This window comes from Maylandia zebra, linkage group LG22 (genome assembly GCF_041146795.1).
Source record: "Maylandia zebra isolate NMK-2024a linkage group LG22, Mzebra_GT3a, whole genome shotgun sequence".
NCBI lineage: Eukaryota > Metazoa > Chordata > Actinopteri > Cichliformes > Cichlidae > Maylandia > Maylandia zebra.
In genome coordinates, this window is record NC_135187.1 from 5,337,119 (window position 1) to 5,355,831 (window position 18,713).

General features: G+C 37.8%; 2 protein-coding genes across 10 annotated transcripts; one reads left to right on the forward strand and one right to left on the reverse strand.

Moving 5' to 3' along the window:
- Positions 1 to 583: 583 nt before the first annotated feature.
- On the forward strand, positions 584 to 5,617 carry LOC106676239 (uncharacterized). Of its 5 annotated transcripts, XM_076879465.1 has the most exons (14): positions 584 to 696; positions 1,458 to 1,483; positions 1,786 to 1,871; positions 2,020 to 2,052; positions 2,149 to 2,238; positions 2,650 to 2,721; positions 2,830 to 2,918; positions 3,031 to 3,133; positions 3,388 to 3,490; positions 3,570 to 3,622; positions 3,734 to 3,812; positions 4,034 to 4,530; positions 4,730 to 4,923; positions 5,032 to 5,617. In XM_076879465.1, the coding sequence occupies exons 2-14, from the start codon at positions 1,477 to 1,479 to the stop codon at positions 5,174 to 5,176; spliced, it is 1,551 nt and encodes a 516-aa protein (XP_076735580.1). In that variant the 5' UTR covers positions 584 to 696; positions 1,458 to 1,476; the 3' UTR covers positions 5,177 to 5,617. The 5 variants fall into 5 exon arrangements, with proteins under 5 accessions (XP_076735580.1, XP_076735581.1, XP_076735579.1 ...); XM_076879464.1 differs by lacking the exon at positions 584 to 696 and having other exon boundaries at positions 1,305 to 1,483; XM_076879466.1 differs by lacking the exons at positions 584 to 696; positions 1,786 to 1,871 and having other exon boundaries at positions 1,303 to 1,483.
- Positions 5,618 to 7,495: 1,878 nt separating this feature from the next.
- LOC143414669 (uncharacterized) lies at positions 7,496 to 11,042 on the reverse strand. Of its 5 annotated transcripts, XM_076879471.1 has the most exons (10): positions 10,901 to 11,042; positions 10,139 to 10,164; positions 9,751 to 9,836; positions 9,570 to 9,602; positions 9,384 to 9,473; positions 8,901 to 8,972; positions 8,704 to 8,792; positions 8,489 to 8,591; positions 8,130 to 8,232; positions 7,948 to 8,050 (listed from the first exon to the last, which is right to left on the reverse strand). In XM_076879471.1, exons 2-10 carry the CDS (start codon positions 10,143 to 10,145, stop codon positions 7,968 to 7,970), a joined length of 666 nt encoding a protein of 221 aa, XP_076735586.1. In that variant the 5' UTR covers positions 10,146 to 10,164; positions 10,901 to 11,042; the 3' UTR covers positions 7,948 to 7,967. The 5 variants fall into 5 exon arrangements, with proteins under 5 accessions (XP_076735587.1, XP_076735583.1, XP_076735586.1 ...); XM_076879470.1 differs by lacking the exon at positions 10,901 to 11,042 and having other exon boundaries at positions 10,139 to 10,325; XM_076879472.1 differs by lacking the exons at positions 9,751 to 9,836; positions 10,901 to 11,042 and having other exon boundaries at positions 7,496 to 8,050; positions 10,139 to 10,326.
- Positions 11,043 to 18,713: the final 7,671 nt, after the last annotated feature.

An 18,713-nucleotide genomic window follows, 5' to 3' on the forward strand; every position in this document is an offset into this window, starting at 1 on the left:
TCGCTCGTTCCGCTCGTTCCGCTCGTTCCGCTCGTTCCACTCTCTCTCTCTTCCTCGGAGCTGTCAGAGCGGCTTTTTGAAGGTGGTCAACCGCTCCATGGTCCAATCAGTCGCTCACGACTCCTCATTAGGGGAGGGACCTGGAAAAAGTCTTAAGCACAGTACAGAAAACACAGACAGAAAACAGCCCACACAGTCCTCATGGCCACAGCCGTAACAGTCTGCAACCACATTAGGCAGTTTAGATAAAAAAAAAATTAGCTAGAAAACCAATGTCATTTCCTGTGCTGAGAATGATCACTTCAATTATATGATTAGATTTGCCTCAGTAAATTTGTCAATGGTCACCATATCACACATGACCTCAGAATTTATTTTTTCATGTAAAACTCTTACACCATTAAAGAAACCCTATGATCCATCCATCCTTGGGTGAGAACACTTCAAAGGAAAAGGAAGAGCTAGCACAATGCGGACGATCTGATTTCCTCGTGTCAGCATTGTTCCCACATCATCATAATTAATGTTGTTCCAGGTTCAACATTGCAAGTGACCAATCACCTTCTTGTGACGTAATTCCTTTGCGACTTCGAAATACCCGCCTTCGATTATTTCGAAATACAAGTGAAGAAGCGAAAAACCGCCGCCTGTCCGCCGAATTTGAAGTCAATTTAGGATACTTTCCTTTAATAAACGGTAAGCATTATACATATGTTCCTCACTTGGCTTGCTGTTTGTTTGCTAGCGATAGGCTACTTGACGACAGCATTAGCTAACCAGTGTTCTCTAGACCAGCGTTCCCCAACTTTTTGGGTGTTTCGTGGCCCGGGGGTTGGGTCAGGCAAAATTGCAGTAGCTTCCCTGATCATTTTACAAACATAAGTGAAGAGAATCTGGACTAAAAGGCCTAGACTTATGGTTGTGTGCTGAATCTATGAATCAAACTATCACCTGGAAACATAATTAACTGGTCCATAGCTGTGAAACTGGACATGAGTTCTTGATTCTATGGAGATTAACAGTAATCCAGAAATTTACAAATTTGTCCTGGTACATCGCGTAAATGTTGTCCCTGGGACATTGTGTAAATGTTGTCCCTGGGACATTGTGTAAATGTTGTCCCTGGGACATTGTGTAAATGTTGTCCCTGGGACATCATGTAGAATTTGCCCTGGGACATCGTGTAGATGTTGTCCCTGGGACATTGTGTAAATGTTGTCCCTGGGACATTGTGTAAATGTTGTCCCTGGGACATCATGTAGAATTTGCCCTGGGACATCGTGTAGATGTTGTCCCTGGGACATCGTGTAAATGTTGTCCCTGGGACATCGTGTAGATGTTGTCCCTGGGACATCGTGTGATAGCTTGTAAATAATGGAATGAAAATTATTGATTGTTATTAACTTGTGAAAAAGAAGTGTAACAAATCCACATGTTATGTTCTTACACCCTTACAGAAACTGTGACTCCTTCACAATGTCAGGTAAATGTCAACTCATGTTGAATAATCAACCAATCAAGCCTTTTATTATCACATGCAATGTTACACATACAACTGCAATGAAAATTTCACCCCCTTCTGACCATACATATATTGCTTAAACATCACATTGGGAAGACAGGTCGGAAACAGTTAGGAAGGTCAGAAAACAATTTAATTAATAGATGAGGAGGAGAAAAAAGAACTACAACCAGACAAAGCTCCTAGAAGACTGAAATGGATGATGGTTGCAGCATGCAAAAAGAAAATGATATCTGTTGACTACAGCATATGCTTTCTCACAGATTACCTTGTGGGAGTAGCTGGACCAAACTCTATTGGTATTTCAAGTTTGAAATCCCTGTTTGACCAGACTAACATTTCAGATGAGGTACCTCTTGACATAAAAATCCTTTTATGTTGTCATAAAACTAATGTTAAATTCTGCTTTAAATACACTTTATTGTACAATTTACTTAATGAATCGTATTCCTTAGTTCTGTTTTTATTTATATGTATTTATTTATTTGTTTTATAAGGTAATAGATGGCCTAATCTATTTGCAGTGTGAGGTATGTTGAAAAGCTTGTTTGATCATAATGACATAGCATGTTTACATTTTTTGTAATGTATTTGAAAACATAGGTGTATTTATGTTATTTTTATAGAATTTCCCTCACATTTATCCAATACCAAGCCAAATCACTGGAAAAATTTTGGATGGGTCCACAAGAGCACAAAGTGCATACTTTTTGAAGGTATGACTTGGACTGTGGTAACTATGTTCTTATCACAAAGGGTTTATAAGTTGCCACTATAAACAAACAGCATTTTCCAAAATTGAAGCCTTGTCAGAAGAACCTGAAAAATACCTTTCTGAAACCTTTTCTGTGTAAAGACTTGTTCAAAAGCAATGCACACAGATTAAAACATTTCTGTCTTGGCCAACTGATAAAGAACACCAAAAATTGAGTGGTGCGTGTTGAGTCTGTGGTCTTGATTTGTTTTGTACACACTATAGAAATTAATTAATGTAAACCAAAAATGACACTTTCTATATGTTTGTGTATCTGCAGAATTAATTACAAGTCTTACCTGACAAGCTTTTGCAGTTTTGCAGTGTCATTCTTGACAGAAAAACATACTTGTCACATTATTTTTATTTCCAGAAAAACATCTTTCAGATGTATGAGAAATTGATTGGAGCCTGTCTGGAAAACGGCAGCCACTGGACCTTGTTTGTAAGTTGCACAGATTTTGCACTCTCTCTAGTGCATGATACTTTTCAGTGTCCCTCATTAGGAAAGCTCAAGGCCCAAGCCTACCATATCCATCTTTTTACAAAACAGTTTTGTGACATACCCAAGAGGACCATAGTCTATATGAATTCATTTGGCGAGTCGGAGGTCAGAAAAAGTGCGGTGTTGAAAAACTGGAGGTAATTAATTAACATATTTAACATAACATATTTAATTTAATTGAAATCATTACCGAACGTGGTTATTGATTTCTCTATATGCTTTTTATTTGTAATAACTGCGATCTCTCAGCTCATTTGCTTCAGCAAGAGGCTGCGCTGGAGAGTGGACCTTGTCACATGTGAGCCACCCACATCAACAGGATGGGAACTCATGTGGAGTGCATGTCATAATGGTACTGAAAACTATAGCTTTAACCTATATAAGTAATGTTTACATTTTTGCCTATTCAGTTTTTAAAGCCTTAGAGGCAGGATGGTAAAATCTCAATTTTTTTGTAGATTGAACCATTTCAGCAGTAATGCTTTGCTTTGGTTGCTCTGTTTTTTTTTTTTTTTTCTCGGGGGGGGTTAAAAACAAACAAACATTTCTTTGTTAATCTAATTCTTTTTGTTCTTTTTTTTTTTTTTCTTCTTCGTCAATTATTAGTTTGCCCAATCTCTCATTGACGGTAAAACACAAGTGGAGGAGTACAACACTGAAATCACAAAGCTCAGGTCCCGACTTTGCCACTACTTATTTTCCTCAATAGGTAAAGATAAAATTAGCTGCCTTCTTTTTCTCTAACATTGGAAAATGTAACTTGTACTTAAACAAATTATATTTTGCAGATCGAACTAGGAAGTGCAGTCAGTGCTGGTGTGTGATTGCAGCCAAAGACCGGGTACACTATGACATGTCCTTAGCCATATAGATTGTTTATTTAATGGACTTTGTTCATTTGTTTTTTGTTTGTTTATTTCTTCTTCTTTTTTTTTTTTTTTTTAATTCACAGGTGCAGTGCCAGAAATGTGGTGCATACAAGCACATGCGTTGTTCAAAGTCTGTTTGTGGCATCTGTATCTTCTGTGAGAGTAAGTCACAATATAACTAAACAATGTCCAAAAATGTTTAAAGTGAAATTTTTTTTCGTAATTTTGCCTTTGCACACCAGGACTGTGTAATTAAAGTGGACGTTTCAAGATCCAGTTTTTACATAAAACTATTTTAGACATAACTGTGTCGTATTGTGGGGATTTCTCTTCACAATTAAATTGATATAGTGCTGTTTATATCATTCTTCTTTATGTAACAGCACAGTGCAGCACAGCAGAGGGAAAGGAGTTGTGCAGCATAGTGGGTGGCTATACAGGAGGAGCAATAGAAGTAGCCAGTGAAGAATGTCATCAGGGAAAGCATCAGGCAGCGAATGACAAAGGAAAAGTTCCTAAGGGAGAGAACATCTGCAGCAAATCGACAAGTAACAGTGAGATAGGAAGACTGACAGTCAGAGATGAAGGTACACAGACTGAAAGAGATGAAGGTACACAGACTGAAGACAACGAAAAAGAAGCAGAAGTATACGGCACAAGTCTGAGTACAGATAATGCTGCTGCTGATGATGTTGACAGGATCGATGCAGATACAGAATTCCAAACTGATTCAGAAGGAACTAGTACAGTTTACAGAGTGCATGGTCGCTTATCTGTACCAAGCTCAAAAAAGAAAACCTACACAATAACAGAAGACGAGATCAAGCGCAGAATCAACGCAGAGAACATGTCAGTTCATGTTTTCAGAGGTTTGATTGGGGTAGGTATACATTTCGTGATTTTGATGTCACCTGAAATAAATCCGGGTTACTCGTATCAATGAAGTGACAATGTGGCTGGAAATTGTGCATTTGCTGCAACATATACACAATTACACCATGTAAACAAAAGCATTTAACTTTGTGCGCGTGTGTGTGTCTCTCTCTGCTCTTTTGGTGTTTGCACTTTTTCTTTTTTAGGGCCGTAAAGCCAAACTGCCCGCAATGATTCTTGACAGGCCTAAGAAGGCCAAAACTAAAGTAACAGTGTTTAGTGTTCTGAGTGAAGAGGAGGCTGGGGAGCTAGCCCTCGGGTTTGCCGGAAGATTGGCCTGCGATGTCACAACAGACATGGTCTGTAAAGGCATCGACCATTCAAGTGCTGATATGACAAAGTAAGTTAGTAAAACAATATGAAAGTTGTATCTTTTTTGGTATTATTTGTCATTTCCCCGTATTTGGGTTATTGGTGTAACATTGTTAATCTTACTTTCTAATAACAGACAGACTCTTCTCAAAATCCAACACAATCTTAAACATGAGCTGACTGATTCCTCAACCTTCAGTTTGCTGACACACACCTTTGGCCCCGCTGCACTGGATTCTGTCATTTCATTCCTGTGTGAAAAACTTGATCTTGTCTCTTAAATAATGAAACCTTTTGTGACTTTTGTTTGTTCTGTAAATCAGAATCTTGAAAAGTGTTCATTGTTGTTCTAAGTTTGTGTTAACTATTTGGCAAAAATGATTGGTTCCTAATCCAAACAGCATAATGACTGTTCTAACACATATCTTAAAAATGCTACAAAGAAAGAAAATTATCACATATGTTTCAATATGAATGTAATTGTGTCACACTCGGTTTGTAGTAGCTTTCCTGTTTTATTTTGAGTTTTGGTATGTTTACACTGTTATTTTTATTTCCCGTGTGTTCGTCTTCCCTTATTAGTTTTACTGTATTTAATTAGTCTGATTTAATAACTTATAATTATTTACTTTCCAGTGTGTATATATGCTCCTCGTTTGGATTATTGTTTGTTTGAGTTCTGCCTGTCTTTTCTATTAAAGATTTGGACTTTTGGACTATTAGTGGACCTCGTAGGTTTTTATTCTGTTCAATTGGTAATTGACTGGGTTTAATTTAGTGGCCTGGAAAACAGGCCGGAGGGGTCTGGTCATTTTAACCCCCTAAGACCCGAAATCTTCCATGGCATGCATTTTTAATTTCTCTTTGATATTTGGGCCGATTGGAACCCGATGAATGTAAAAAGAAAGAATTACCAGGTTTTGTTTTTTTTTTTACCTAATTTTTGTTTCTGAGAAAAATGAGAGCCACATATGAGGACATTAATTTGAAATTTCGATAGAACAGTTGCAGTATAATGTCCTCATAACTGTATATCAGGCACTTGTTGATCAAGATTTAGTATTTTGGTCTAAATAACCCAAAATGTGATGTCCACATGTGTGGACGCCAGGCTGGAGTAAAGTGTTAGAGCTATTTATACCTATGTAAACTTTTATACACTGGTTTTTACCTGTCTTGTTTCAGAAAGGTTTAAAAGGGTAATGTCCACAGTTTATTTATTTGTTTGAATTCAACATATTTTATTAAAGTAATTGAGCTTGAACACAGAAAAAACTGAATCAAATAATCATAAAATCAAATCACTTGCACTATACTGAAGTCTAATCTACTCTGAGCTAATGCCGGTTTCCAACACTAATGATCGGGTGAAGGAGAGATATGAGGGTGTGCACGGCCACTGGTGCTCTTATCCCTGTTCTTTGTGATACAATCCAACAGGAAAGCAGTCAAACCCTTGGACATTAGCCAAGTTAACGTTCACAAATATATACACACAGAGGAACTCTGAGCCCCAATGTCAGCATTAGCACAAACATGCCACTTCATACCAAATCTCAGTGTGAGGTCAGGTGTTAGTCTCATTCCATTATTCTGGCTATATTTTCTTACTCATTACTATTAAACTTATACTTAAGACTAACTATTAACAAAATCACACCCCAATAACTCTGTTATTACACTTTGTATTTAATCATAAAAAGGTTGGATGTTGAAACCTTTTACTTCTATTTTGTATGAGCCAGGATTCTCAACAGCTGATACTCTGTCCAAAAAGTGACAGGTATCGTTTTATGGAGCAAAAAACTTAAGAGCACATATTTTATAAATAATACCAACAATTACAAATGCAGACCTTTAATAGTAATAAGTAATCCTTTATTTATAATGCATAGCAATATAAAAATAGTAACATATGAAAATATTACAATGGGCACAGATGAATTTGTATCAAAAACAGCAACCAAGCCAAAGTAATGAATAACACACATAAATAACAACTGCTTGAGAGACCAAACAATTTCTTTTCATCTGTTCCTTGGCAGAAAGTTAAGACAGCTATTCAGCTTTAGGTTTCAATAAACAGAAGTAATGGATGCAGTCCCTTTGAAATGTCACACAAAAGTCTACTTGTGCATATACTTAGCTTTAACTCTTCTCTTTTTTGTTTTGTATTCCAAAAGGTTTTCATTTTCTCCAGAGGATGTCTCTCTTTCAGTGGTTATCGACTGTTCACATTCATTTTCAGACTGTTGGAATGTCGATGCTGGCCGAACGTTTCTTGCTAGAATACAATGGCCTAATTTTGCGTGCATTATCTGTCGTCTTTATTTCGTACTGGAATATACTTTTGCCTACTTGTTTTGTTTTTAAGACATTTGTATGCAGTTCATCTATCATTGCAGTAATACCCTCTGGAATGAATGCCCACTGTTTAACTGTGTCTAAAACAGCATTTAGTTTTCCAACTGCATCTTCTGTGCATTTTTTGTCTGTGCTTTCAACTACAGGAGTGTCATTCAAAGTTGATAGAGGACTTTTCAGAGAGTTTTTCATTTGTTTAAAATGGCTACAAGCCACCTTCAGGCAAGCACGTGTTATAGTGAGAGAACGTACAACAAGTGCACTGAAGTGTTTCAGCCGATGCAAAAAAACACAGATTTCCAAACAAACTTGGCATTTTTATCACTTTCAAGTCCTCACAGTGTACAAAGTAATGCCTTTCTTTCACTGCAATTCTTGCCAAGGTCTGTTTCCATGTTTGGATAGATGTCATTGTCAGCCTCTGCTAATTTTGCAAGTAACACTAGATGCTTGCAAAGAAGTCCTCGTAAGCCATATGTACAGTTGCAGTAGGACTCAACAGGGCAGACATCATACACCATGTCTTCTCTTGACTCAGATGGGACTTGATATGCATTAACTCCATGGCTGTTCTTGACTGTAATTTTAAGAGCCCAACCACTTTCCATCAGTCTTGAAGCAGAGTCTGAAACTTGAGACAAGGTGTCAGCAAACCTGTTTTTCATGCGGCCCAAAAAACAAATGAACAAAGTCCATTAAATAAACAATCTATATGGCTAAGGACATGTCATAGTGTACCCGGTCTTTGGCTGCAATCACACACCAGCACTGACTGCACTTCCTAGTTCGATCTGCAAAATATAATTTGTTTAAGTACAAGTTACATTTTCCAATGTTAGAGAAAAAGAAGGCAGCTAATTTTATCTTTACCTATTGAGGAAAATAAGTAGTGGCAAAGTTGGGACCTGAGCTTTGTGATTTCAGTGTTGTACTCCTCCACTTGTGTTTTACCGTCAATGAGAGATTGGGCAAACTAATAATTGACGAAGAAGAAAAAAAAAAAAAGAACAAAAAGAATTAGATTAACAAAGAAATGTTTGTTTGTTTTTAACCCCCCCCCCGAGAAAAAAAAACAAAAAAACAGAGCAACCAAAGCAAAGCATTACTGCTGAAATGGTTCAATCTACAAAAAAATTGAGATTTTACCATCCTGCCTCTAAGGCTTTAAAAACTGAATAGGCAAAAATGTAAACATTACTTATATAGGTTAAAGCTATAGTTTTCAGTACCATTATGACATGCACTCCACATGAGTTCCCATCCTGTTGATGTGGGTGGCTCACATGTGACAAGGTCCACTCTCCAGCGCAGCCTCTTGCTGAAGCAAATGAGCTGAGAGATCGCAGTTATTACAAATAAAAAGCATATAGAGAAATCAATAACCACGTTCGGTAATGATTTCAATTAAATTAAATATGTTATGTTAAATATGTTAATTAATTACCTCCAGTTTTTCAACACCGCACTTTTTCTGACCTCCGACTCGCCAAATGAATTCATATAGACTATGGTCCTCTTGGGTATGTCACAAAACTGTTTTGTAAAAAGATGGATATGGTAGGCTTGGGCCTTGAGCTTTCCTAATGAGGGACACTGAAAAGTATCATGCACTAGAGAGAGTGCAAAATCTGTGCAACTTACAAACAAGGTCCAGTGGCTGCCGTTTTCCAGACAGGCTCCAATCAATTTCTCATACATCTGAAAGATGTTTTTCTGGAAATAAAAATAATGTGACAAGTATGTTTTTCTGTCAAGAATGACACTGCAAAACTGCAAAAGCTTGTCAGGTGAGACTTGTAATTAATTCTGCAGATACACAAACATATAGAAAGTGTCATTTTTGGTTTACATTAATTAATTTCTATAGTGTGTACAAAACAAATCAAGACCACAGACTCAACACGCACCACTCAATTTTTGGTGTTCTTTATCAGTTGGCCAAGACAGAAATGTTTTAATCTGTGTGCATTGCTTTTGAACAAGTCTTTACACAGAAAAGGTTTCAGAAAGGTATTTTTCAGGTTCTTCTGACAAGGCTTCAATTTTGGAAAATGCTGTTTGTTTATAGTGGCAACTTATAAACCCTTTGTGATAAGAACATAGTTACCACAGTCCAAGTCATACCTTCAAAAAGTATGCACTTTGTGCTCTTGTGGACCCATCCAAAATTTTTCCAGTGATTTGGCTTGGTATTGGATAAATGTGAGGGAAATTCTATAAAAATAACATAAATACACCTATGTTTTCAAATACATTACAAAAAATGTAAACATGCTATGTCATTATGATCAAACAAGCTTTTCAACATACCTCACACTGCAAATAGATTAGGCCATCTATTACCTTATAAAACAAATAAATAAATACATATAAATAAAAACAGAACTAAGGAATACGATTCATTAAGTAAATTGTACAATAAAGTGTATTTAAAGCAGAATTTAACATTAGTTTTATGACAACATAAAAGGATTTTTATGTCAAGAGGTACCTCATCTGAAATGTTAGTCTGGTCAAACAGGGATTTCAAACTTGAAATACCAATAGAGTTTGGTCCAGCTACTCCCACAAGGTAATCTGTGAGAAAGCATATGCTGTAGTCAACAGATATCATTTTCTTTTTGCATGCTGCAACCATCATCCATTTCAGTCTTCTAGGAGCTTTGTCTGGTTGTAGTTCTTTTTTCTCCTCCTCATCTATTAATTAAATTGTTTTCTGACCTTCCTAACTGTTTCCGACCTGTCTTCCCAATGTGATGTTTAAGCAATATATGTATGGTCAGAAGGGGGTGAAATTTTCATTGCAGTTGTACGTGTAACATTGCATGTGATAATAAAAGGCTTGATTGGTTGATTATTCAACATGAGTTGACATTTACCTGACATTGTGAAGGAGTCACAGTTTCTGTAAGGGTGTAAGAACATAACATGTGGATTTGTTACACTTCTTTTTCACAAGTTAATAACAATCAATAATTTTCATTCCATTATTTACAAGCTATCACACGATGTCCCAGGGACAACATCTACACGATGTCCCAGGGACAACATTTACACGATGTCCCAGGGACAACATCTACACGATGTCCCAGGGCAAATTCTACATGATGTCCCAGGGACAACATTTACACAATGTCCCAGGGACAACATTTACACAATGTCCCAGGGACAACATCTACACGATGTCCCAGGGCAAATTCTACATGATGTCCCAGGGACAACATTTACACAATGTCCCAGGGACAACATTTACACAATGTCCCAGGGACAACATTTACGCGATGTACCAGGACAAATTTGTAAATTTCTGGATTACTGTTAATCTCCATAGAATCAAGAACTCATGTCCAGTTTCACAGCTATGGACCAGTTAATTATGTTTCCAGGTGATAGTTTGATTCATAGATTCAGCACACAACCATAAGTCTAGGCCTTTTAGTCCAGATTCTCTTCACTTATGTTTGTAAAATGATCAGGGAAGCTACTGCAATTTTGCCTGACCCAACCCCCGGGCCACGAAACACCCAAAAAGTTGGGGAACGCTGGTCTAGAGAACACTGGTTAGCTAATGCTGTCGTCAAGTAGCCTATCGCTAGCAAACAAACAGCAAGCCAAGTGAGGAACATATGTATAATGCTTACCGTTTATTAAAGGAAAGTATCCTAAATTGACTTCAAATTCGGCGGACAGGCGAATTGACTTCAAATTCGGCGGACAGGCGGCGGTTTTTCGCTTCTTCACTTGTATTTCGAAATAATCGAAGGCGGGTATTTCGAAGTCGCAAAGGAATTACGTCACAAGAAGGTGATTGGTCACTTGCAATGTTGAACCTGGAACAACATTAATTATGATGATGTGGGAACAATGCTGACACGAGGAAATCAGATCGTCCAGCACAATGCACAAACTGCAGGTCAGATCCTGAAATGGACTGGAAGCCAGTGTAAGGAGGCCAGTATAGGTTTAATGGGATCACACTCTTTCTTGTCCAACAAAAGGTGAGCTGCTGCATTTTGAACAGCAACAGCAACCCGACCGATCAAGTCCACACAGTTGAGCTTGACAATTGGGCAGAATAACAAGAAATAAAACAGCAAAATGGTCTGAAAGTATCACAAATCTCAGTGAGACAAAGTTTAAACCAATTGACAACACAAGGTCCAGTATGTGTCCCTGCAAATTCAAAAAAGACTTCTTTGCTGAATTTAGCAAGTAAAATTCCAGTTTATGACAAATGACTGCACTTCAAACGTGGAGGAGGGGTCAGATGTTGACTGTCAACATCGGAAACTGGATTTTAATACAGTTGTTAGGCCCAGACCTGTAGTTCGAGGGGAACTGGAAAACATACAGTCAAGAGGAAAAGTTCTCAGAATGGGGTGAACTCTCCAGCACGAAGCCAAGTCTCTGTCAGAAACATAAAATCCAATTCACTAGATGTGAAGGATTCATTTAACTGAAAAGTATTGTTTATTAGAGATCTAGCATTTATAAGAGTCAAACGAACAATTTTCTCCTCACAAACTGTTGTAGAGGTGCAGCTCAATGGGCAAATGTTCCCATCATTCACATCGCAACACCTGGTCTGTTCTATTTACCTTTTCTTTATTTATACATTTGATAAGCATTCAAATATCTTAATGAATACAGAATATAGATCTAGCACAAAGCAAGAAAGCGCGAGATAAAGCTAATCAAAAAGGTATTGGCTGGAGCAAATGTGTGTTATGCCAACCCTTTTAACAAAAGATAATTTAGGAAGCAGCTCATTTACAGGCCTTGAAGCAAAAGAGTAAAACAAAACAAAACAAACATAAAAACAAAACAAAAAAAGTCCATCTTAGATGAGTAAGTACTTTAAATTAAATTTCATGACGATAATCCACCCAAAACAACCAAGAGTTTTAGTCTTATTATTATTGCTCTTCTAATTCTTGATTTATACATTTTTCTAATCTCTGGTTTTAAACATGTTTTAACCACCAGCAAGTTAGGTAAACCCGGATGAGCAGGAAAGGCAAGATGGATCCACTGAAGCCCCAGTGATCGTTGAGTTGGGGAAAAAAATCCACCTGAATAGCAGAAAGAATTAAACCAACAGCCACATCTCAGGTAAGATTTAGCTCTCAGCAGAAGACCTACACATCTCCCCCTTCATCTGAAAGATTAGATGACAGCAGGCAAGTGAACAAGTGTGCCGGTTTAAACACCAGTAAAGGGGTTGAGGTTTGATCACCCACATTATGCTTTATCCAAGTTTTGTGGGACGACTTGATATCAAAGAGTGCTTGGTCGTCATATACCACAAGAGCAGACACACATTGGCAACAAACACAGAATAAAACAATAGCAACTGCTAAGTAAGTTTCAGTAATTACAACAATGAGAAACTACTTCTTAAGTATGTATGGTGTGCCATACTTGAGGGTGCAAGAACACATAATGCTTAAGTAATCAGTATTGAGAGAGGGTTTACTCTTTTGTGCTAATATTTTGGGTTGAAAGAGGAGTGCTCATAGCTCACACAATCACTTAATCCCAGTTTTAACCCAGGCTATTATAACACAGTTACTGTACATTGATTAATACATTGATTAAAAGGCAAAGTGACAGGATTTGCTCTAAAAGCTAGAGTGCATAGTTATTGTCTTCAAAACACTAAACTGTAGTGTTACAACCACTGCAGTTTAGTGTTTTGTCCAATTTGATGATGATGTTCTCATTTGCACCGGAAAAGTGAAACACACAGACATATTCGAACTGAGCTTTTTCAGCTTCCCATCGCAGTTTGGTGGTGACAGCCTGTGGTGATGTGGCGATCCATGTCACTGTTTGCAGGTCAAATGATAGAAGACTTTCTACATCATGCCCATACTGATTGAAGCCATTTATCTCTCCAGTCTCAACACCCCATTCACAGCTATTCATTCTTTGTAAAATATGAACACCTGAAAAAGAGAGACAGATGAGATCTCAGCACATCTTACAACTGATATCCACTCCAGGTGCCGAGGATCGTTCTTCATAAGGTTTTTAATCCACTCTGTTTTGAGTTCTGGTCCCCTTCCATTGCTGTCACAGTTACCTCCATCATTGTTTTTTATTAATGTTTTATAAAACGTTACTAATCTTTGTCACATTATTGAAATAAATGTGTGGCTTAATTTAGATTTTAAAAAAAAGCGGAAAATATTACTTAGGCTAAACATTTGTAATTCTGTTAAAGATCTGAAAAAATCTACTTCTTCCAACTTACATATATGTTATCGTTAATTGATGCATTCATCACTCGGTAACTTACAGAATCTTCTTGATAGGCAAACTACTTTGAGCTAACAGGAAGGCAACAATAACTCAAACAATCACCCATTACAACCAAGCAGAAGAACATCTTTGAATGAACAACATACTGATCTGAGAAATACAGGGCCAGTCTCATCAAGTGCTGACACAGATACACAGATATATAAATTACATAGGCAAATCTATGTACTGAATGCATAATGTACTGAATATATGATATATATTGATAATAGCCACTGGGGGAGGGGAGCAGCTCTGCTTGCCTTTCTGTAAAGCCCCCACAGGTCACTGCAAAAACCCACAGTATGCTCCGCTTTCTCTCTCCCATTATATTCAGTGTTTTGAGCCTCCCCTGTGTTTGTGCAGCATGGCTGAGTCACGTGATGACACAACAACAAAACACAGCAAAGCACATCTTTGATGAAACTGAAACAGTCTTCTGAACGTAAAAGAGAAAATTGACTGAGAATTGATTTAACCACGCTATTACTGACCAATACCAATGTTGGTATTAATACTATTGATTTAATAATTGGAGGTTATCATTGTGCAGCCAGCACATATCAATACTTACCTAAATTTATTTATTTATTAAGAAAAAAATATGTATATGTAAATAAACTGCTTGCTAAATTATCTTTTGTTAAAAGGGTTGGCATAATAAGCACGTGCTTCACCCAATACCTTTTTGATTAGCCTTGTCTCCTGCTTTCTTGCTTCGTGGTCATTTTTTTCTTCTGTATTCACTGAGACATTTGAATGATAATAAAACCCTCCACTTCTACAGCTTCTCTCAGCAGAGGAATAGCAGAAAGAAAGAAAAAAAATGGACTGAAAGATTCATAACCAAATTCAAGGCCTATACTCTCTGGCCAGTTTAATAGGTACACCTGTTCAACTGCTTATTAACACTAGCATATAACAAAAATAAAAACATAATTAAAAAAAAAAAAGAAATCAAATGTTATGGTGTACACGTCACAATCGCGCCCTCTCTCTCTGACCCAAAAACAGTCATTGTGTATAACTTTAATTTAACCAGGAGAGGGCAGTGTTGCTTTCCTTTTGCGTGATTTACACGTGTTTTTGTTGTTGTACAATATCAACCACCTGGGATCCCAAATTCTTAAATCCACTGCAAATGTAATAACCTTCCAAATAAAGCTGAGCTCTGTGTATTGCTGAATTCTAAATTTCAGTGCTAGACTAAAAATAAATCAAATAAATGTATTGTTTTGCAGATACAAAATATCATTTTAACTCTTTTCAATTCCACTGACTGCAATCTGTCTGAGTGTATAACTGAAATCTAACAAAATTGTAAAAATCTATTTGAGTTAATCTGAAATCATACAGATTAACTGTATGATTTCAGATTAACTCAAAAAATGTAAAAATTAAACATAATTTATGGACACCGTTTGATTTCTTTGCATGTAGCTATATTAACATTTATATATTTAATAAATCATGAAATTAATACGCGCATGTTCTCGTAACAATGCAACTAACTGTTTGCTCTTCATTCAGTGAAGTGAGCATCACACGCTGCTCATATAAAACATATTCTGACAAACAGCCGCACAGCTGAGGAGCCTTTTTTTTTTTTAAAGAAACTTGAGGGATAACTTCCCAAAGTCTGACCTGCATCGGACCATCCGCTCAGTGTCCGTGGTTACCATGGTTACTGCAGAAGCTGCTATGAATTAAACAGTTGTCCCTGAGATAACTTACCGGAGACATGAATGTTTGCTTTTCCTTTACAAAAGAATTGGATGACTTGGATAACTTATAGGAGTATCAGACTCCACGTGCCATGTCCTCGGAAATCTGGACTCGTGTGGATTTTTCAAGGACAAACTGGTAAGAGTCGCACACCACTATACTGAATTAAAGAAGCTATTACTGAAATACACGTGCTATATTATAAACTATGATATAAAACTTAAGGTTTAGTTATAAAGGACACCTTCCTACCTTTAGTCTTATTCATGAGCAGTATCAGTTGTCTTCTAACATCCAAGAGTCTGCACGATGTTACATAGGTCCTAACTAGAGATGGACGGTCCGATACTGACCAAAATTACTGGATCGGATATCGGAGAGAAATAAAAAATGTAATCCGATCCATTAAATATCAAAAAAGCACCTCACAAAACTTGCGACCTGGCGTAACTCGGCTCATAACCGTAGCACGTCGGAGCATTATGCATCAAGTGATAGAGTGGCTGTGGCGTGCGGGACCTGTCACGGTCTGGTTGAGCATTTGGAGCCTCGCCACCAAACCGGCATTTCATCATGAAACTGATTAATGATCAGCTGATCGGCTTTTCTGTCGGGAGTCCATCTCTCTTGTTTGTTTGTGCCAGAAAGAGGAAACAAGCGGCTGAACAACAGCAGCATGTTTAAGCTTGATAATTTGTTGTTAGAATTTATTTAATATTACTTTCTACACCAGGATCTTTTTCTATGTAGCTGACGGCTGGTAACTGTGCAGGGGCGGATCTAGCAAAGTTTAACCAGGGGGCCGATAGGGCATGAACAGGGAAAAGGGGGGCACAAAGATATACTTTTCTTTCTTATTCTCTTTTAAAATGTCTGGCTTTTTCCTTTGGGACGGTACCATCTGTGCATTCTGCAATTCTGTTGAAGAAAGATGTTGAATCTATTCAAATATTGTAGAAAAATAATTGATTTCTGTGCATTTTTTTTCACACTGCATCAAATTAAAGTTGATTACGTCGATTAAGCATCATGAGGTGGGGGGTGGTTCCCTTTTTTTATTTATTTTTTGCTGGGAGTTTGCAACCCTATTAGTTAGGTTGCTTACTCTTTTAAATACCAGAATAGGGAGGATGGAGTAGGTTTAAGTTTATTAGATTCATCAGTTTTGCTGAACTATGGAATATTTTGGGTGCAGTGTATTTTTTGCTTACAGGTATAACAGAATAGCATTAGTGTTTTTTTTAAACTTGAGTTTGGACCCATACAAAATGCAGCAAGATATTAAAAAAACAGTTTTATTGATTATAAAACACACTATATTGGATTCATATCGGTATCTGCCGATATCCAAATTTATAATATCGGTATCGGACATAAAAAAGTGGTATCGTGCCATCTCTAGTCCTAACATGAGGATCCCAGAACCAAAAAATAACCCAAAGGGTTAAAAAGATTTCCACATTGATGCAGATGATGTATATGATTGTGGGACTTGTATAAAAAAAATGTATATGCCATATTTGTCTGTGGAGGTTCTCAGTCATCCAGGTCATCGTAGTCAAAGGAGCTTGCATAGAAAAGCGTCTGGACTTCTTTAAGCTGCTTGAAGACGTTTCACCTCTCATCCTAGAAGCTTCCTCAGTTCTAAGGTCTAATGGGTAGAGAGTCCCAGATTTAAACCCAGTGGGAGTATCCCCCCAAAGAGGGACAAAAGGACCCCCTGATGATCCTCTAATCACGGTGTGCAAACGGGTGTGGGTCCCAATCAGCCAGGGTTTCAGGTGAGCTCATTGTGAAACCTGGCACCACCTTATCATGCAATTTCCTGAGGTCAGATGGCCCAGGAAGTGAGTGGGCGTTAAGGCGTCTGGGGAGGGAACTCAAAACTGGATTATAGATGGCAGACAGTTGGTGTCGTAAACCACCCTCTGTTCAAAGACGTTCGCTCACAGTGAACGTAAATGGCTTCTTTCACTCCTCTTTCAAACCATCTGTCCTCTCTGTCCAAAATGTGAACATTGGCATCCCATTTCACCGAAACAATAACGTAGCGCACAGTGTGACGTCAAAAAAGGCGCACACATTTGACGCTGCGCTTGTCTGGAGGAACGGAGTTTTCGAAAATCTCCACCCTGGCAGGAGGTTTTAAAAATCTCAGTTTTCAGTGACCAAAAACGCCATTTACGTGTGGACGAAAGGTGCAAAAATATGGGTCTTCAAAAATACCCGGGTACATGTGGATGTGTGGACAAAGCCTAAGGCTACGTCCACACTAATTTTTCTCTCCGTTTTGGCCTCCCATCCACACTGAGATGGCGTTTTCACAGATGGAAAACACAGCGTTTTGAAAACACATACATTTCAAAAGGGTGCTTTCCGTGGCAGTGTGGACAGCGAAAATGGAGACTTTCTAAAACGATGACGCATGATGCAGTCATGTGATCAATTAAACTAAGGCTACGTTCACACTGCAGGCAAAGCGCATCAAATCCGATTTTTTTGACCCTATGCCACCCATATCCGATCATGGTATGACAGTGTGAACGGCACAAATCCGATATTTTCAAATCGGATCTGGGTCACTTTCGTATGTGGTACTGAATCCGATACATATCTGATGTTTTAGAAAGCGACTGCTGTTTGAACGGTCATGTCGCATTAAATCCGTCTTTTACGTCACTGACACAAGACAGACGCCAATTATCAGCGCCGGGGAAGCGCCCGAGAAGACATCGCGAACGCTTCCTGGCCATCCCGTGTAGATGTTAGTGAAACTGTTGGAAAGACAACGTGAACATTTTATTTGTACTATATAATCTGCAGATTCTGACAGAAATCTGCAACTATCCTTTGAAGCACCGCTACTCTCTAAAACAGCAATAAGGATCATTATTAGGTTATCTACATTATTATGTAAATAACAAAATAACTTAAAGCAAAATTTGGGAAACGTAAAGTCCGAAGTCTTTCTATTAAGGGCCATCAGTCAAACAATATTGTTTGCTTTGGGTCTAAACAGAGCGCGTTGTGTATGACATCTTCTTTTGCGCATGCGGGCCGCATCGAGCGTTCACACTAGAGCACGTTTGCTGTCACATTTTATTTGTAGTGTGAACAAGCAGACAAAAAAATTGGATTTGATCAAAACATCGGAATTGAGCATTAAGACCTGCGGAGTGAACGTAGTCTAAGATAGCGGAGGGCATTATATAGCAGTTGTTTTGTTTGCTCTCAATTTTGACAGCCTATTAAAGATTAATATCAGTCTGTACATGCTCCAGATAGCTTTTCTTCAAATTCTTTAACTTTCACTCGCTTTTGCAACTTTGTACTTTTGTGTTACTTGCAGCAACAACTGTACCTCATTGTTATTCCATTTAAAAAACTTGGTGCTTTTCCTCAACATTTTGCTGCGACGTTTCAAAG